At 43.3% G+C, this 21,580-nt stretch overlaps 1 protein-coding gene across 3 annotated transcripts in view; it reads left to right on the forward strand.

The window, feature by feature from the left end:
* The window catches only part of LOC140471127 (electroneutral sodium bicarbonate exchanger 1-like), a 767,860-nt gene that overhangs the window by 666,740 nt on the left and 79,540 nt on the right, over window positions 1–21,580 (forward strand). For all 3 annotated transcript variants that reach the window (XM_072567015.1, XM_072567017.1, XM_072567016.1), the window contains exons 14-17: window positions 1,914–2,159; window positions 8,920–9,025; window positions 18,873–19,034; window positions 19,455–19,568. In XM_072567015.1, the coding sequence (XP_072423116.1) occupies window positions 1,914–2,159; window positions 8,920–9,025; window positions 18,873–19,034; window positions 19,455–19,568 (628 nt within the window). The remainder of the gene's footprint in view (window positions 1–1,913; window positions 2,160–8,919; window positions 9,026–18,872; window positions 19,035–19,454; window positions 19,569–21,580) is intronic.

A 21,580-nucleotide genomic window follows, 5' to 3' on the forward strand; every position in this document is an offset into this window, starting at 1 on the left:
GGGGTATGGGTGGGTTACGCTTCGGCGGGGCGGTGTGGACTTGTTGGGCCGAAGGGCCTGTTTCCACACTGTAAGTAATCTAATCTAATCTAGATGAGCTTTTGTAACAATTGATAATAGTCTCATGAGCACTATTACTGAGAACATAGATTTATAGATTTATTACCTAGCAAATTCCACCATCTGCTGTAGTGGAGCCAACTTAAAATAGGTTCTGTCATTTCTTTTCCCCCCCAAGAAGAACTAACAATAGACTTGAAGAGAGTAGCACAGAAAGCACAAAATCTTTTCTTACCAGAAGGACCAGAAGGACCTGATGCTAGGTTTCAGCCAGTGAGCTGAAGTTTAAGGATTAGTTATAGAACATACACAGGCTTAATGAAAAAAGACAAAAAGGTTTAGGAAGTGGTGCAGAATACTCAAGCTAAATGGTTACCCAAAATTTAAATCCCAACAGAAACATAAGGCAGAAACAGGTCAGCGAGACATATCCCAGTTTAGAATACAATTCTTATAAAGATGACCATTTAAAATACTGCTGGAAGCACAGAGAAAAAGAAGGTTGATCTTTCAGAAGTTAAGTAAAACTTTTAAAATTCCAACGCAGAACAAGCCCATTGTAAAAAATAAGAATAAAAAAAAGTCATAGAGAGAGTCAGAAACAAGAAAGAAATTCCTTTACTGAAAAAAAAAGTTTAAAGAAGGAAACAGATACAGCTAATAACTTTAGAAATGGAGAATTGAATTTAGAAGACTTTTTTCTGCCACAAAACAATAGACCAAATTTGACGTAAGATGGGGAATTATGGAGAAGAAAAATTCTAAAGGGTTGCTTCAAGATTAGACAACAAACCTGAAGCACAAGTTAACATTTTTATTCTAGTGGAGACATAGTCAATAATATGGGAAAAGTGTGGAATAGATGAGGTAATATTCAAATATGATTACAAAAATGATTGGGACAAATACTTAAGAGGTGTAGTATGACAAGTTTTGAAAGGTTTGGAATGGGAGTAACTTCACCTTATGTGATATCAGAGGTCATATGGGAAGGACTTCCTGCTTAGCCTCCAATGAAGATGGTGATGTCTTAAGTACCTTGTGTAAATCATTAACAGTCTGTACTAATTACTGTTCAGAGTGCAGATGCCTCAGCATCTTTCCTAGTTAGGTCTGACTAATTATGATGGGCACCAACCTTCGGTCCAAATCTTATAAGACTACCTAGATACAAATTCACTTAGGCCAAGGAGATCACAATCTCTGTGTTGACTAGAAGGATCCCATCTGAGCTGAGTTCCAGTTCATAGTTCTTAACATGGAATAAGAAAAATCAATAGGAGAATCCTAAGGATGACTGCTGAAGTAAGAGCCTATTTTGAGAGATTAGGGTGCCTTGAATGCAAATTTCACCCTTGCCATAGAAGTATTTGATTGGGTTCCAAAGAAGAGATCACAAAGTGCTCCACTCCTCATTACTGATATTTCACCTCCAATACAAAATATCCTAAAACATTCAGTCCTAAAACAAGGAAACTGGTTAGATATATCAATTTCTGCAAGATAGAATATGTATTAGCATTCATCATATTAGAGTAAAACCTGTTGAGCCCCACTCTATCTGACTTGACAGATTTGCTACCCTAACATAAATGTTTAAAACTGCAGATCTAAACTTTGTAGACATTTGTACTATGTTGTCTGCCCAATTTAAATGCATCTTCTCCCACTCCCCTATTCTAGCAAAGCTACCATATTTGCTTTGTATGCACGTCTACAGCAGGGAAGATTAGCACAGCTTGAGTTAGTAAACTGACATTGATGTCTAGATGACCATTAGAATTCAGAATATTCCTCTTATTTGACTTAATTTTGCATTTCTTTTAATTGGATTATCTCTTTCCTTTTTGTAGGGACTACAATTTATCCTACCTGTCCTTGAGAGCAAATATTGGACTTTGGACATCTTTCCTGTGTATCTTGCTTGTTGCCACTGATGCAAGCTCTCTTGTTTGTTATATAACTCGTTTCACTGAGGAAGCATTTGCTTCTCTCATCTGCATAATCTTCATCTATGAAGCCCTGGAAAAGCTGATCCATTTGGGAGAAATTTATTCTTTCAACATGCACACAAATTTGGACCAACTTACTCAGTACTTGTAAGCATTGTCATTTATATTTCTTGCCAACATTTTCCCCTCCTGCAGCATTAACAGTCCAACTCACTTGCCCCTCTACCTAGCTCTCCCTTCAACCCACCTATCATTCGGTCATTCATCCACACAGATGTGCATCCATTCACTTATGTTCACTCTAAACATCTAAAGTTGTCTTATGGTAAGCAGTTAGTGCCATACAGAGGGGGTGTGCCAGCTGCCTTGATTCTTTTCATTGCTTTCTGCATGATTCCTGCACCCAGACAGTTCTTCTGAATGCTGCATCAGAAGTTGAAGTTTTTAAGTATCCAGTTAAATGCAGAGTTTTCTGCTTGGTCAGTGTCAGATGCAGCGGTTCCAACACTGATTGGAGGTTTTGGGTCAGTAACAATTTGGAGGTTGTTTCACTGTGTATGCGTCTAAAGCCATCACTTTCAGTCCTGAAAAGTGCCAGTATATCTCTGATTATTCTGGAGTGGCAAGGTATCTCAAATGTCTGAGAAACATGTGAAGCATTATGAGTGTTCATTTGCCACTAACAGCATGCTACTATTAAGCCGAAAAGACATTCCATTTACCATATAAATGACTAATTTGTTTTTTGCAGTGGATGAACGTAACCCTGATGTAATATGGAATACTGTCATGCTCAGTCCTATTCTGGACTTGAAACTTATTTTACATTTCAAATCTGTACATATAGGATGGAAAGGATGGCTGCCCAAGATCACCTAACTTCTTTTATCGATTGGAATCGCTCCCCCCATCTTGAGAGGACAGAGAGAAGCATCCAGACTGATGTGAACCAGTGCTTTCCCTGAAACCAATCAAAAAGCTGTTAATTGAATGGGTCATTCAGAAACAAAGACACTGACTGCCTTAAACCCCATAATCTATTAGTGATAGTGATCACAATTTGGTTATGTTTACTTTAGTGTTGGAAGGGGATAGGTATATACTGCAGGGCAAGAGTTATGGCTAAGGAAAAAGCAATTACAATGCAATTAGGCAGGATTTAGGATGCATAGAATGGGGAAGGAAACTACAAGGGATGGACACAATTGAAACGTGGAGCTTATTCAAGGAACAGCTACTACGGATCCAGTATGTACTGGTCAGGCAGGGAGGAAGTTGTTGAGTGCGGTAGCCGTGGTTTACTAAGGAAGTTGAATCTCTTGTCAAGAGGAAGGAAGCGGCTTATGTTAGGATGAGAAGTGATGGCTCAGTCAGGGTGCTTGAGAGTTACAAGTTGGCCAGGAAGGACCTAAAGAGAGACCTAAGAAGAGCCAGGAGGGGATATGAGAAGTTGTTGGCAGATAGGATCAAGAAGAACCCTAAGGCTTTCTATAGGTATATCAGGAATAAAAGAATGACTAGAGTAAGATTAGGGCCAATCAGAAATACTGGTGTGAAGTTGTATGTGGAGTCAAAGGATATAGGAGAAGCACTAAATCAATACTTTTCATCAGTATTCACACTAGAAAAAGATAATGTGGTCGAGGAGAATACTAAGATACAGGCTACTAAACTAGATGGGATTGAGGTTCAAAAGGAGGAGGTGTTAGCAATTCTGGAAAGTCTAAAAACAGTTAAGTCCCCTCGGCCAGATGGAATTTATCCTTGGATTGTCTGGGAAGCCAGGGAGGAGATTGCCGAGTCTTTGGCTTTGATCTTTATGTCGCCATCGTCTACAGGGATAGTGCAAGAAGACTGGAGGATAGCAAATGTTCAAGGGGAGTAGAGACAACCCTGTTAATTATAGATCAGTGAACCTTACTTCAGTTGTGGGTAAAGTGTGTTGGAGAGGGTTATAAGAGATAGGATTTATAATCATCGAGAAAGGAATAAGTTGATTAGGGATAGTCAACATGGTTTTGTGAAGGGTGGGTTGTGCCTCTCAAACCTTATCGAGTTCTTTGAGAAGGTGACCAAACAAGTGGATGAGGGTGAAGCAATTGATGTGGTGTATATGGATTTCAGTAAGGTGTTTGATAAGGTTCCTCACGGTAGGCTATTGCACAAAATACGGAGGCATGGGATTGAAGTTGAGTTAGCGGTTTGGATCAGAAATTGACTAGCTGAAAGAAGACAGAGGGTGGTGGTTGATGGGAAATATTCATCCTGGTATTCAGCTACTAGTGGTGTACCACAAGGATCACTGCTGTTTGACATTTTTATAAATGACCTGGATGAGTGCATAGAAGGATGGATTAGTAAATTTGCAGATGACACTAAGGTTGATGGAGTTGTGGATAGTACCGAAGGATGTTGCAGGTAACAGAGGGACGTAAATAAATGGGCTGAGAGGTGGCAAAAGGAGATTAATGCGGAAAAGTGTGAGGTGATTCACTTTGGAAGGAGTAACAGGAATGCAGAGTACTGGGCTGATGGTAAGATTCTTGGTAGTGTAGATGAGCAGAGGGATCTCAGTGTCCAGGTACATAGATCCTTGGAAGTTGTCACCCAGGTTGATAGGGTTGTTAAGAAGGCATACAGTGTGTTAGCTTTTAGTGGTGGAGGGATTGAGTTTCGGAAACATAAGGTACAAAACTCTGGTGTGGCCGCACTTGGAGTACTGCGTACAGTTCTGGTCATCGCATTTATAGGAAGGATGTGGAAGCTTTGGAAAGTGTTCAGAGGAAATTTATTTGGATGTTGCCTGGTATGGAAGGAAGGTCTTACGAGGAAAGGCTGAGGGACTTGAGGCGGTTTTCATCAGAGAGAAGGAGGTGGAGAGGTGACTTAATTGAGACATATAAGATAATCAGAGGGCTAGATAGGGTGGACAGTGAGAGCCTTTTTCCGAGGATGGTGATGGCTAGCATGAGGGGCATAGCTTTAAATTGAGGGGTAATAGATATAGGACAGATGTCAGAGGTAAGTTCTTTACTCAGGGAGTAGTAGGGGTGTGGAACGCACTGCCTGCAACAGTAGTAGACTCGTCAACTTTAAGGGCATTTAAATAGTTATTGGATAGACATATGGACGAGAATGGAATAGTTTAGGTGAGATGGGATTCAGATTGGTTTCACAGGGCAGCACAACATCGAGGGTCGAGGGGCCTGTACTGCACTGTAATGTTCTGTGTTCTATGGGATATGTAATTTACTCAAATACTACTCACTTTTTCAGAAAATGATTGACATTTTAAGAAATCATATGAGTGAGTCATGATGCTGTGTACTTTTAAAATTAGCTGGAAGATGTTTGCAGACAGTTCCACCTGAAAAGCCATCAATGTAGCTGCAAGTATTTTCCAGCAGCCCTGGTAATTAGTAGCAATACCCAGTAAGCAGAGATGCAGATAGAATTGAGGACTCCTCTAACTTGTTTCGGTTAAAGTTATCTGAGAACCGATCTCCAAAAGGTCAATTACAAGAAACCTGCTTCACAAGACCTTCATTTTGACTTAAGAGCAGTAAACTATCCAAGGAATTATAGTTCTGTTAGACAGGAAACTCACACTGTAATGGGGTGTGTGTTTGGTATTTAAATCCCGGGCAAGTGTGTGAGAATAAAACCCGGTTCATTTTTAAACTCATCGAAGCTCACTATTGGAATTATTTCATAGGGTACACACACACACACACACACACACCCCTTCCTGACGAAACATAGGCAGTTCCACCCAGAAGCCATCAATGTAGCTGCAAGTATTTTCCAGCAACCCTAGTAATTTGTGGCAATACCCAGTAAGCAGAGATGCAGACAGAATCACAAAACATAGGCAGTAAGGGAGCACATACATTCAGTCCATGACAGACTTGTAGGCTGGAATAAATTCATTGTAAATGAGCCAACTCTGACTTTAAGAGAAAGTTGGAAGTAGCAGGGAAAAGTGAGATAGCCAAAGGTTTGAATCAAAAACAAAAAAAGATTACAGCAGTAATCTTTGTGGATACTAACCAAAGAAGGTACAATATAAAAGCGTTTGTGCAACATGAACAATTAATTGACTAAAATTAGCATAGCATTTACATGGAACAGCTGAAGGCTATAACTAAGCAGGTAGAACTAAATATACACAATAAAGCACAGAAGCCCTCAAGTTACTAAAAAAGCTAGCTGAGCATCTTGGCCTCATCATGAATTTGATTAGGTGGAGCATACAGAATCTTAAACAGATGAAGTAACTCAAATTTGCCTGGTAGCATGGAGTCTAGAGTTTCAGGCAAAAGAACAAGAGAGGAAAGGGGAGATCAAAGAGAAAGAGAGAGAATTCCAGGAGAGAAAGGGAGTGGAGGAACATACTTTCCAGCTTGAGCAAGAATTACAGGCAGAGAAGGGAACTGAGACAGATTGGGTCAGCTTTACCCAGTGGTAATTTAAATCACCTTAGCCCAAAAAGAACTTTAATTTCCTAACATTTTCCTGATTCGTCCCCAAGTTTGAAGAGGATGTGGAAATCTTCTTCACAGCCTTTGCAAAACTGTCTAGTCAGTTAAAATGACCAGCAGAACCTTGGACACTTAAGATACATGCTCTGTGAGTCGGAAATGCACATGAGGTTTATTCTATGTTACCTGCTGAGAGTTCTGCTAGTTAGGAACAGGTGAAGGCTGCGATCCTAAGTGTCTATGAATTTGTATTGCCAACAATTCTGAAACAAATCCCACTCAGACACTCCTCAAATTCATTTGACAGGTGGGTGCATACCCTTAACATGACTGCATCCATGAATGAAGGGTTAAGAGCATTAGTACAAATAGGGGTGTCCAAAAACTGCCTTTGTGTACAGCCTTAAAATTCACATAGACAAACTCCAAGATGTTGATAGTGGGGGATATAGCAATGGTAATACCATTGAATGTCAAGGGGCACTAATTAGATTCTCTCTTGTTGGAGATGGTCGTTACCTGGCATTTGTGTGCCACAAATGTTACTTGCCACTTTTCAACCCAAGCTGAATATTTGTCCAAGTCTTGCTGAATTTGGAAATAGACAGCTTCAGTATCTGACGACTCACGAATGGTGCTGAACATTCTTCACTGATGATTGCACATCCCCACTCCTGACCTTAGGGAACACTTAAAACTTCCTCCATAAGTAAAAAATTTACTTGTAAAATAAGTTGGTCATTGGTGTAGTAATGGTCAGGATTTTCTGAGCTTACCGATGGAAAGAGTAGATCCATTGTAGGGATTCCTGATGAAGGGCTCCAGCCAGAAATGTCGATTTTCCTGTTCCTTGGGTGCTGCCTGATCTGCTGTGCTTTTCCAGCAACACACACTCAACTCTGATCTCCAGCATCTGCAGACCTCACTGTGTCCTCATTGTAGGGAATGCTCAGTTACAAGGAGCTGAGAAAGTCTATAACATCTCATAGTGATAGTGTGATTCAGGATCAGAGAGAAAAAAATAAAAGCGAAAGGGCTTTACAGCAGTCAGGAGAACCTATATACAGGTGAAAAGAAAATAGAACCTGTAAAAGCTAAATGGGTATAATCAAGCCAATACAATTTAAAGAGGCCAGGCCAAACCAAGGTACTCAGAATTTATGATGAATTAAGAGCTAAGTCAGAAATCTGGTTAATCGACACCTACTGCTTTCAGGATTCAAAAGTTCTCAAACCAGCAGACAGAGTGACGAAGATGTCTCACCTAGTTGGGTGCCACAATGCAGTGCAGCAGAAGCTGATTACCGAGCTGTGGGCAGTTGTGTGCCAAAAGACATGGCGCAAATTGGAGAAAAACTCATCCCAAAGGAAACAGAATGAGGATGGAGTAATAGTTCTGGAGCATAACCTGATAGAGGAGCAGCACTCCAAAAGCTTGTTATTTCAAATAAACCTGTTGGACTATAACCTGGTGTCATGTGACTTCTGAACTTGAATCCCAAGGAGTGTTGACCCACAAGACAGAATATGTAATCAACATAACCACCACTCCCTTAGTTAGAAAAGGGCTTTTAAATTGTAAGAAGGCAAACAATGAGGGACACTTGTTATCTACTTCCAAAATAAACTGAAGCCGTTTACAGACAGATCACCAGACATCTGTTGAAGTAGCTACAAGGCATTAAAGTGAGTGAGGTAGTTAACAGCAAGACCTTGGAAGTGGGAGATGCCAGTTAAGAAGGACTCTCACCCTGAACCTGGTCCAATCAAATTTCATCTGAGAACCAACCTCCTGAGAAATTCAACTGCAAGAAATCTCATGGCCTGCAGAGAATCCATTGCTTTACAAGACCCTTGCTTCAACTTCAAAGCACCGAAACTACACGTTGGCATGAGAGAGACTGGAGATTGTAAACCAGAGCCTGAGTAAAACATGAATTGTAAAAGTGTACTATCTTTATGTATGTGCAGGAGAACAAATGTATGAGACATTGCATTATAAATCCGGGTGTGAGGGAATAAATAACTTTATTTTTAAACTCTCAAAAGCTTGCTCCAGGACTTATTTAATCAGGATACACTCAGACGGACTGAAAACATGCATCAATTTCAGAACAAAACACGCTGATCATGGGTGATAAGCTAATACACATTATATCTGACAATGTTCTTTTTGCCATTCTGTCTGAGCAGTTTGTGCAAAAATGAGGAGGAGAGTCACAGTCAAAGGGACGTAATTAAGGCAAATAATTGATGACTATTTGAAGTATGTAGATCAACTACATTTGTTTAAAATAACAAAGCACTTATCAGGTGAAATGCATTTTAATTACTTCTGTGCTAATACATTAGAAAAAATTGGTTCAAAATGAACAGGTACATGCTCATCGAATTTCAGCTTAATTTTCTGTTTCTATTCCCCTTAGCTGTATATGTACAGAGCCTCGTAATCCTGACAACAGAACTCTAGCGTACTGGGAAAAGCACAATATTACAAGATCATCAGTTCCTTGGGCAAATCTAACTGTCAGTGTAAGTTTTTTTTAAAAATTGATTTTTCAATTAGTTATTTATTTGGGAAATGAATCTGACTCAGAATTACGGTTAATAGAGGGTTGTGGACAGCCTATTAATTATGCCAACTGCAGTAGAAAAATAGCAAACTTCTTATCGTAAGCAGCACAAGGGTCCAGATTCACATTCTCAAATAGGTTTTCACGCTGGGCATTGCTGTCATATTGAAAACAACAAATGCTGGAGATCACAGTGGGTCAGACAGCATTCATGGAGAGAGAGCAGCTAACGTTTTGAGCCTAGATGACTTCGTTTGCATCTGCAGTAATTTGCTCCTACATTGCTGCAATATTATAGCAGACGATTAATTACAGAGGAAATACTTGCTTTGCATTTGTGTTGGTAATAAAGTCTCCAGAGGACTGTGTTTATACGATACATATTCTGATATCTGTGCAAGCAATATTAACAGGAAGGAAGTGTATTCTTTTGAAGCATTTTAATGAAATCTGAGTAGTAGCAAGTTTGGATAATGTAAAAATATTTGTAAAAACTAAATAAACTAAAATATACAAACTGTACAGAATACTACGATGAATAATTGTGCAAAAAGTGTTTTGTTGAGTTGAATTTGTAAATGAAATCAGAAAACGTAACTTTAATTCTTCATTCAGCATCCTCTATACACTGCTGCAATAATTTTGGGGAAGTTATGAGCTGAATAAGCCTCAAGATCTCTGCCATTGCAACCATTTTATTTTCCTTTGCTTCATGTGTACTAAGTTTGGAACAGAGATGTTATTGCACACACCTCTGGAGCAGATGAAACTTGAACCCCTCCTGGGTCAGAGGTCAGGACACTGCGACCATACCACAAGAGTCCTCTTGCAGCCTTTCTATAGGAACCAGTTAGATTAGACAGACAGGGTGTCAAGTGTGAACTAATCCAACCTGATCAGGTTATTGTGCTTTCTTATCAGGTTTCCCAGGAAACTAAAGTGTTGATACAGATTGGCACTGAACAAGAACCCTTCAGAAAATATACCAGGGCTGTCCTTTTCAGAGCAAACATACAAGAAAAGAGAAAAAGAAAAGTTTTGTTTTTTTAAGATTGTATGGTAATACCTGGGTTAGCTTCGACTTGCTACTCTTGAAATGGGTATTAGGTTGGCCATGTCTTCAAGTACTCTGGCCTGCAATAAAACCCACAATTATACATTCTCAGGTCTCTGTTATTTCTTCCCACTTTACTTCAGGATTCCATTAGGTCCTAGCATTTTGTTGTGCTTTAGCTCAATTCATTTATCTTTTGATTTCCTTTCATATTTATTTCATCTCACTTCTTTAATCAATTCAGGATTTCTCTTTTTTTGAAATATCAAACGCTCTTGCAAATAATGAAGCAAAATGTATTTTGTGTATCCTCGCTAATTTTAACTTTTGTTTGATTGATTCTCGCTGTTTTGTTTATTCCAGGTTTCCACCTGTTGGTATTTCATGCATGTTATATTGAAATTTACAGTTAAATTTATTCATTATAAATTTATGTACCATTGTTCAAATCTTTTGAAGATTTAATTTCATTTCCTCCCTGAAAAATATCTTTGTTTCATCATGATTTTGGCTTATAGTTAAAACACTCTAATGCACATTAATCATATTTGATTTGCCATTCTACCACCACCGACATCACTCACCAGAACACTGCCACATATTACGTCACTTCCTCCCTCGTGGATGCCACCGAAGGAACCGCTTCTGTCCCCTGACCCCTATGGTGAGAGTCACTTCCATTGGTGACATCACCCACGATCCCAGAACCACACCCACTCCAGATACAGTCTCTGCCCCCACTCCCAGATCCAGCCCCACCCCAGGTCCTGCCAAATTTTCACTATTCTTCCAAACTCCCCCTCACTGAGAGTGAACGATCAGTTCTCAGCAAAAGCCTCACCTTCATACCCCCACACTTCCGGATCAATGAATTCAACACATTTGCGACGTTGAACTTTTCTTTCGCCACCTCCATTTCTATGCTTACTTTTTCCATCAGGTCTCCTGCCCACCTTCCGAGGACCCCTTCTCCTGCCTCCAACACAGCCCATTCACCTGGACACCCCATGGTGGTCTGTTAGCTGCCCTCTATTTCTTCATTTCCAACTGCCATTGTGACATTGACCGCCTCAACGTGACCAGCCCGCTCATCCACTCCAACCTCTCACCCTCGCAATACGCAGCCCTCCACTCCCTCTGCTCCAACCCCAATCTCACCATCAAACCAGCAGACAACATCTTAAAATGCATAAAAGTGCATAAATCCACAGGACCTGGTCAGGTATACCCTAGAACTCTGGGGGAAGCTAGGGAAGTGATAGCTGGGCCTCTTAGTGAGATATTTGTATCATCGATAGTCATAGGTGAGGTGCCAGAAGACTGGAGGTTGGCTAACATGGTGCTACTGTTTAAGAAGGGTGGCGAGGACAAGCCAGGGAACCATAGACCAATGAGCCTGACATCGGTGGTGGGCAAGTTGTTGGAGGGAATCCTGACGGACAGGATGTACATGTATTTGGAAAGGCAAGGACTGATTCGGGATAGTCAACATGGCTTTGTGCGTGGGAAATCATGTCTCACAAACTTGATTGTGTTTTTTGAAGAAGTAACAAAGAGGATTGATGAGGGTAGAGCAGTAGATGTGATCTATAGGACTTCAGTAAGGCGTTCAACAAGGTTCCCCATGGGAGACTGGTTAGCAAGGTTAGATCTCATGGAATACAGGGGGAACTAGCCATTTGGATACAGAACTGGCTCAAAGGTAGAAGACAGAGGGTGGTGGTGGAGTTGCTTTTCAGACTGGAGGCCTGTGACCAGTGGAGTGCCACAAGGATCGGTGCTGGGTCCACTACATTTCATCATTTGTATAAATTATTTGGATGTGAGTATAAGAGGTATAGTTAGTAAGTTTGCAGATGACACCAAAATTGGAGGTGTAGTGGACAGTGAAGAAGGTTACCTCAGATTACAATAGGATCTTGACCAGCTGGGCAAATGGGCTGAGAAGTGTCAGATGGAGTTTAATTCAGATAAATGTGAGGTGCTGCATTTTGGGAAAGCAAATCTTGGCAGGACTTGTACACTGTTTAAAAATGTGTTGCTGGAAAAGCGCAGCAGTCAGGCAGCATCAAAGGAGAAGGAGAATCGACGTTTCGGGCATAAGCCCTTCTTCAGGAATCTGAATCGGCTTATGCCCAAAACGTTGATTCTCCTTCTCCTTTGATGCTGCCTGACTGCTGCGCTTTTCCAGCAACACATTTTTAAGCTCTCCAGCATCTGCAGTCCTCACTTTCTCCTAGGACTTGTACACTTAACGGTAAGGTCCTAGAGAGTGTTACTGAACAAAGAGACCTTTGTGCAGGTTCATAGCTCCTTGAAGGTGGAGTCGCAGGTAGATAGGACAGTGAAGGCGGCATTTGGTATGCTTTGCTTTATTGGTCAGAGTACTGAGTACAGGGGTTGGGGGTTGTGTTGCAGCTGTACAGGACATTGGTTAGGCTGCTGTTGGACTACTGCATGCAATTCTGGTCTCCTTACTATCAGAAATATGTTGTGAAACTTGAAAGGATTCAGAAAAGATTTACAAAGGATGTTGCCAGAGTTGGAGGATTTGAGCGAGAAGGAGAGGCTGAACAGGCTGGGGTTGTCTTCCCTGGAGCCTTGGAGGCTGAGGGATGACCTTGTAGAGGTTTATAAAATTGTGAGGGGCATGGATAGGATAAATAGACAAAGTCTTTTCCCTGGGGTGGGGGAGTCCAGAACTAGAGGGCATAGATTTAGGGTGAGGGGGGAAAAGGAATAAAAGGGATGTAAGGGGCAACATTTTCACACAGAGGGTGGTACGAGTATGGAATGAGCTGCCAGAGGATGTGGTGGAGGCTGGGACAATTGCAACATTTAAGAGGCAATTGGATGGATATATGAATAGGAAGGGTTTGGAGGGATATGGGCCAGGTGCTGGCAGGTGGGACTAGATTGGGATATCTGGTTGGCATGGACAGGTTGGACCGAAGGGTCTGTTTCCGTGCTGTACATCTCTATGACTCTCTGACAAGGCGGGGGGGGGTAGGGCTGTGGCAGTTTGGCGCACCAACCTTTACACCACTGCAGCCAGGTGCCAACATGCAGGCACCTCCTGCTACTGCCCTCTTGACCACAACCTCACCTCCCATCACCATACCATCATCTCTCAGAACATCCACAACCTCATCATCTCTGGGGACCTCCCACCCACAGCCTTAACTTTATAGTCCGAGAACACCACACCGCCCGGTTCTACCTCCTACCGAAGATTCACAAACCTGACTTCCCCGGTTGACCCATTGTCTCAATCTGCTCCTGTCCCACCAAATTTGTCTCTGCATACCTTGACACAGTCCTGCCCACCTTGGTCCAGGATCTCCCCACATACGTTTGGGACATCACCCACGCCCTCTTCCTCCTCCAATGACTTTCAGTTCCCCGGCCCTAATGCCTCATCTTAGATTAGATTACTTATTACTTAGATTAGATTACTTACAGTGTGGAAACAGGCCCTTCGGCCCAACAAGTCCACACCGCCCCGCCAAAGCGCAACCCACCCATACCCCTACATCTACCCCTTACCCAGCACTACGGGCAATTTAGGATGGCCAATTCACCTGACCTGCACATCTTTGGACTGTGGGAGGAAACTGGAGCACCCGGAGGAAACCCACGCAGACACGGGGAGAATGTGCAAACTCCACACAGTCAGTCGCCTAAGGTGGGAATTGAACCCGGGTCTCTGGCGCTGTGAGGCAGCAGTGCTAATCACTGTGCCACCGTGCCGCCCAATCTTCACCATAGACATACAGTCCCTGTACACATGCATCCACCAAGCCCTGCCTTTCTTCCTCTCCCGCCGACCCAACCAGTACCCTTCCACTGACACACTTCCACTGATTGGCTGAATTAGTCCTCATCCTCAACAATTTCTCCTTCCAATCCTCCCACATCCTCTAGATGAAAGTTTAGCTATGGACACCTACATTGGCCCCAGCTATGCCTGCCTCTTCGTTGGGTACATGGAACAGTCCATCTTCCGCAGCTACACCGGCAACATTTCCCACCTTTTCCTCCGCTACATCAATAACTGTATTGGCACCACTTCGTTCTCCCGTGAGGAGGTTGAACTTCACAACCACCTTCCACCCCGGCCTCAAGTTCACCTGGACCATCTGTGACATCTCTCTCCCCTTCCTGGACCTCTCCATCTCCAGTTCTGGTGACCGACTCAACAAGGATATTACTACAAACCCACCGACTCCCACAGCTACCTGGACAACACCTCCTCCCACCCTGCCCCCTGCAAAAACACTCTCTCTTATTCCCAATTCCTCTGCCTCCATTACATCTGCTCCCAGGAGGACCAATTCTTCTTCAAAGACGGCAATTTCCCCTCCCACGTGGTCGACAATGCCCTCCCGCATAACTCCTCCACTCCCTGCACCTCCACCTTGAACTCAACCTCTCCAATTGCAACAAGAACAGAACCTTCTGGTCCTCACCTTCCACCCCACTAGCCTCTGGATACAATACATCATTCTCCACCATTTCTGCCACCTACAAACAGACCCAATCACCAGTGATATATTTCCCTACCTGCATTCCGGAGAGACCATTCCCTCCGTGACTCCCTTGTTAGGTCCACGACCTCCACCAATCCACCCTCCACTCTGGCACCTTCCCCTGCCATCGCAAGAAATGCAAAACCTCCACCCACACCTCCTCCCACACCTCCGTCCAAGGCCCCAAAGGATCCTTCCACATCCAGAGATTTACCTGCACTTCCACACACGTCATCTACTGTGTCTGTAGCTCTCAATGTGGTCTCCTCTACATAGAGGATACAGATGCAAACTTGCAGAATGTTTCAGAGAACATCTGAGACACACACAAAGCAATCCCACCGCCCTGTGGCCAAACATTTCAACTCTCCCCACCCCCACTCCGCCAAGGCCATGCAAATCCTGGGCATCCTCCACCGTCAAACTCTAGCCACCCGACACCTGGAGGAAGAATGCCTCATCTTCCGCCTTGGGATCCCCCAACCCCAGGGCATCAATGTGGATTTCACCAATTTCCTCAGTTCCCCCCCCCCCACCTTATCCCAGATCCAACCTTCCAACTCAGCACCACCCTCTTCAACTGTCCTACCTGCCCATCTTCCTTCCCATCTATCCATTCCACCCTCCTCTCCAACCTATCACCTTTACCCCCACCTTCATCCACCTGCCTTCCCAGCTATCTTCTCCCCCCCCCCCCACCCACACCCCAGCCCATCCTCCCCTCTCATTTATCTCTCAGCCCCCTTGGCCCGCCCCCCTCACTCCTGATGAAAAGCTTATGCTTAAAACGTCAATTCTCCTGTTCCTCGGATGCTGTTCTTTTCCAGCACCATACTCTTCCATTCTGACATGCCTCAGGATTTGTGTGGGACTTTTACTTGAAGTCCCTTTCTAGTATGAGTTAGGTTCTCACCCAATATATTATCTCCAAACATTCAAGCCAAACTAACATCTGTGTAACATAAACAGAAGTTGCTGGAAAATCTCAGCAGGTCTGGCAGCATTATGCAAAGAGATCAGAGTTATCATTTCAGATCCAAAAGACCCTTCTTCAGAACTGATGGTAGCAAGGAAAAGGATACGTTTTTTTTCTTTTTAATGGTGTGTGATCACACTCCTGTTTTGTTTTTATTTGTTCCACCCCCCACTACCGCCTAACTGCGGTAGTGCTTATTTTTTCCCCAGCACCCATGGTGTGTGTGTGCAGGTGTGAGACACAGTGAGAGACACAAGGTGTACAAATCTTTATTCAATTTCCACCACCAGGAAGATAGGAAAACACCTGAGTGGCCAGTGACAAGCACTGCCCTTCACAAAAGGGCAATGCTGTGTGATCAAAACAGTGAAGGGGAGGGCAGGGACTAAATCAAAATAGAGTTGGACGGGGAAATAATGCACTCCACTCCCTGCAGTGCCCACCTCTCCCTGAACAACTCCAGGGTGTTGGTGGACACCGCGTGCTCCTTCTCCAAAGGACACCCGGGCTCTAACGTAACCGTGGAAGAGGGGCAGGCAGTCGGCCCTAACGACCCCCTCCACGGCCCGCTGCCTGGACCTGTTGATGGCCAGTTTGGCCAGGCCCAGGAGCAGACCCACGAGGAGGTCTTCAGACCTGCCCTCCCTCCTCCGTACCGGGTGCCCAAAGATCAGGAGAGTGGAACTGAAGTGCAACCAAAAAGCAGAGGAGGTGGTTTTTGAGAAAATCAAAAAGGGAGTGCAAACGTCCGCACCCAATATATACATGGTCCACGGACTCCACGGAACAAGCAGTTGGGCTGGGAGTCCGTGAACCACCGCAATCTGTGGTTGCAGGGGATTGCTGCGTGCAGCACCCTCCACCCCAGATCCCCGAGAGAAAGGGGGAGGACTCCCGCGTAGAGAGCCCTCCACTGGGGATCCCCACTGCCCGGTGGCAAATGGGCACGCCAAGGTGTGTCCAGACAGTGGTTGAGGGAGAAGAGGTGGATGGTGTGCAGCAGCAGTCGATACAGGGCCCTCCTTTTTACCCCCTGGAATGGAATGAAATTAAAATTCTGGAGGCAGCTCAGATTGTGGGGCACAGGCTCCCGCGGGAAGTACGGGACCTTGGGGCCAATGTGAAATTCCGTCCAAAGGATATGTTTTTATTTGCAGAAGGTAGGGTGGGGTAGCAGGGAGAGTAAACAAGAGGTGATGATTGAGCCCAAACAGAGGGAAAACAGTTGGACAGACAAAGGAGCAGTTAAGGATCAGTTTGGGGCATTGAATAGCTGCTGACAGGACTACTTAGCTGACGTTAGGTTATGTGTGGTAGCAGCCCATGTGATGACAAGGCCTAGTGTGTGGGGGTGGCGGAAAGCAGGAGGAAAGTGCTCAAACCTTAGAATTGGTGAACTTAATATATAGTCTAGAAGGCTGTAGGTTCCCAAGCAGAGAATGAGGCACTATTCTTCCAGATTGTGCTGAGTTTCAGTGGAGCACTCAGCAAGCCTATACAGAGATATTGGCCAGGAAACATGGTGTGTTGAAATGGTAAGCAACTGAAAGGTCAGGGTCATTTTTGCAGACAGACGTAGGTGTGGGCTTTATTTCCCCAATGTAGTAGAGACTACGTAGTCAGCGACAAATGCAGTAGACTAGATTGAGTGAAGTACATGTAAAGTGCTGTTTCACCTGGAAAGTGTGTTTGGGACCTTGGTTAGTGAGGAGGGAAGAAGTAAACAGGCAGGTGTTACACCTTTTGCAATTAAAGGGGAAGGTACTGTAGGGCTGTGGGGGATGAAGGAAGAGTGGACCAGGTTGTCCGAGAGGGACCAATCCCTGCGGAAGGTTGACAAGGGAGGGGTGGGGAATGTGTGTCTGGTGGTGGCCTCCTGTTGGAGGTAGCAGAAATTGCAGCTACTGATCCTCTGGATGTGGATCTTGGTGGGGTGGTAAGTGAGGACAAGGGGTCTCTATTGCTGTTGTGGGAAGAAAGAGAGGGAATGAGGGCCGAAGTGTGGGAGATGGGTCAGACCAGGCTGAGGGACTTGTCAATTACAGTACTGGGGAACCCTTGGTTGCAGAAGAAGGTGGACATTTCAGAGTCCCCCTTATCAAAGTTGGCATCATCAGAAAAGATGCGATGGAGATGGAGGAACTGGGAGAATGGAATAGCGTCTTTACAGGAAGCAGGGTGTGAGGCTGTACAGGCATGGTAACTGTGGGAGTGTGTGGCCAGCCTATCCCCAGAAATAGAAACAGAGATGTCGAGGAAGGGAAGGAAGGAGTCAGAGATCATGGCTGTTTGCTAAGCTCGAGTTATCATATCTCTTGAGTAGAACAGCTTATGCAGGCTCAATATTTTTCCCCCTACGGTGTAAGAATCAAAGACAATCTAGTAAGCAAGCAGTAGACCAAGCAAATCAATGTTTGAGATTATACTAAATCCTGTGGGCCAGAAATCCAGGACACGTTAAATATAATCTGTTTTATTCTGTGGCTGTTTTCTTTGCATCTCTGAATGAAATACCAATGAATAAGCTTTGAAATTACTTTATGAAGTAATCCAAATATATTTGGAATATGTACATTTAAGACAGAGATGAGAAGGAATTTCTTTTCTGAGGATAATGAATCTGTGAAATTCTTTACCTGAGAGGGCTGTAGAGGCTGGGTCATTAAATATATTTAAGAGTGAGATGGACAGATTATCAGTGAAGGAATCAAGGCACGTGGGGAAAAGGCAGGAATGTGGAGTTGAGATCATCAGATCAGCCGTGATCTCATTGAATGGCAGAGTGGACTTGATGGGCTGAATGGCCAACTTCTGCTCATAGCTTATCTAGTTCATATGTATCTAGAACATATCAATATTTTTATATTTTTAAATGAGTTCAACTCAATCTACACAAACTGTTAACTGAACATTTGATGTGGCAGTGTGCAAAACTCAATGATTTAAATCCCTCGTATTAGGAAAAATAAATTGCTGGTCAGCGTCATATCTGGCTGGTTGATCAGTGAGATGGGTAACAATTGTGCAGGTATACCTCTGACAGTGGTTTCAGCATGTGACAAAATGTCTTAAAGGATGGTTGTCCCAATTTGGTCCTTTTTCCCCGTTGCATGATGACATAATAGAGATTGATCGAATGGTATACAGAGGATACTATCCACTGAAGAAGCCTATTACCATGGCTCTCCAGAAAGCTAGTACAATGCAAATTTTTTAATATGATCTGTTTGCTGCTTTTCACATCCAGGACTGTAGGACATTTCAAGGTGAATTTGTTGGTCCTTCATGTGGTCACCACGGGCCGTACACCCCAGATGTCCTCTTCTGGTCTGTTATACTATTCTTTTCTACATTTGCCCTGTCAGGATTCCTCAAACAATTTAAAACAAGTCACTATTTTCCAACAAAGGTATGTGCAATCTATTTCTCCAGCTTTGTTCTTTGAAAAAAAATGTTTTCCTAATATTTTGCAGGTTTGCATTTGTAGGAAATACAGCTTTAAACTTTGATCTAGTTTTCCAGCTTTAATGTTCAGCTGTATGAGGGTATGTAGCAATCTGCTCCTGCTGGTGCTGCTGACGTGTATCAGAAGGTTTTGTTCAATATAGATGATCCCTATCTCGGGAGTTGAACCTATTAGTATAAAATATTTGTTCTTTTGGATCCAGTTACATTTAGTCTCCAACCCTCTACATCCTTCCTTCGTACATTCTTTATTTCACAAAAAGCTAGGAATGACAGTTGGTGTTCTCAGTGAACGAACACATCACACTTTTGCATTTATTTTTCTAACAGAGGCATTACCCTGTTCCATTAATTTTCCTGGCAGGTACGATCAATGATAAGTGATTTTGCAGTTTTCCTGACTATCTTGTCCATGGTTCTTATTGACTATGCCCTGGGAATTCCATCACCTAAGCTTCAAGTTCCTAGTGTCTTTAAGGTAGGATTGTAGTTGGATTTTATATATTGTTACATATTATTAAAAATAACAGCACAATCTTAGAGGTGTTAAAGATTAAAGACAATAAATTGAACCTATTTAAAGTAGATCACACTGTATGACAATGAGGCATGAACTGGTGCTCAGACAGAAGGAGAACAGTTTAGATTATGCTTCTTCTCTCAATGTGGTGGTTATTCAATTGCCTAAAAATTTATGAGAGAGGGAACTGGAGATAGTTGTTGCAGGTATGTTCACTGAGCTGGGAAGTTGGTTTGCAGACGTTTCATCCCCTGTCTAGGTGACATAGTCAGTGCTGTGGAGCCTCCTGTGAATTTGCTGTACTATGTCTTCTGAAATGTATTTGGTTTCTTTTCTGCTGCTTCCAGTTGCTTGTTTCAGTAACTGGCGTAGTGGGTCCAGGTCAACATGTTTATTGATGGAGTCAAATTTGTGCTCCTTGTCATCTGTGTGTATAGCTGCTAAGGATAGTTGGTCATGGCGTTCAGTGGTTAGTTGGTGTTCATGAATGTGGATCGCTAGTTGTCTGCCTTTTTGTCCTATATAGTGTTTTGTGCATCCCTGCATGAAATCTTGTACACCACATTTGACCTGCACATGATGAGGAGAGGGTCTTCTGTTCTAGTGAGTTGTTGTCTGAGCAGTGGCTGTCGATTTATGGGCTGTCATGAATCCAAATGGGCAGAGAGGTTTGGCTGTCAGTTCTGAGATGTCTTTTGTATAAGGGAGCATGGTTGGGGTGTTGGATCGTGGCAGGTCCTTGTCACGTTGTTTGTTTGCCAAGCATCTGCGGCTGAAGTTGAGGGGATATCACTCTTGGCAAAGACTTTATAAAGGTGTTCTTCTTCCTCTCTTCACAGGTCAGGAGTGCTGCAGTGTGTTGTAGCCCTTTTGAGCAGGGTCCTAATGCAGCTTCTCTTGTGTGTGTTTGGTTGGTTGTTGTTATAATTCAGGATCTGGTCCGTGTGTGTGGCCTTTCTGTACACTATTTTGTGTTCTTTCTACCATCACATCTAGGAATGGGAGTTGGTTGTTAACTTCCTCCTCATAAATTTGACCCATGAGCATGACGTTGATAATCTGGTGTGTGCTCTTGATTTCAATTCTTTTAATAATTTCAAAAAGTGTCATCCACATATCTCATTCAGAGTTTGGGTTGGATTTGTGGGAGGGCTGTTTGTTCTAGTCTTTGCAGCACTGCTCCTGCTATGATCCCAGAGATGGGTGAGCCCATATGTGTCCCATTGATCTGTTCATATATCTGGCCGTCCCTAGTAGCTATACACACACACACAGACAACAAGGACCGCAAATTTGACCGGGCAACACAACCATAATAGAACAAGCCAAACAGAGGACAGCCAGAGAATTTCTAGAAGGCTAGCACTCATCCACGGACTCCATCAATAATCATGTTGACCTAGACCCAACATACCGACCACTGCAACAAACAACTGGAACCGGCAACCAGAAGCAGTGAGAATGAAACCAAATAAATTCCAACCGATAGAGTACAGCAGCACTTCACAGGAGGTTCCACAGTACTGAGGATGTCACCTAGGCAGGGGACAAAACATCTGCAAACCAACTTCCCAGCTCAGTGAACATACCTACAACAACTGGAACGGGTACCCAAGCTACAAATCTTTACACAAACCCTGAACAGGGTATGTGTAGCTTTTTTTAAACAGAGAATACTATTAAGTAGTATATGCACGTGTAATGTATAGTATTTTCTGAACTTTAGAACCAGTCAACTGAACTGGAATGATATCTCTTCATCCATAAAATGCCTCTCACTTAACCCTGTCCAATTGTTTGTCATAAACATTGTTGATTACCAGCTACGTTGCTTGTTGTTCGGCTGATATTAGGAACCTTACAGCTTGCAAAGCAATACCTAGGGTGGAATTTTGAGAGTCATAGAGCAGGTAAGGAGAATGGCAGGCAGGTGAATTTAGTCGAGTGAGCGTCAGACATTTAGGTTCTCA

The sequence above is a fragment of the Chiloscyllium punctatum genome, chromosome X (assembly GCF_047496795.1).
Source record: "Chiloscyllium punctatum isolate Juve2018m chromosome X, sChiPun1.3, whole genome shotgun sequence".
NCBI lineage: Eukaryota > Metazoa > Chordata > Chondrichthyes > Orectolobiformes > Hemiscylliidae > Chiloscyllium > Chiloscyllium punctatum.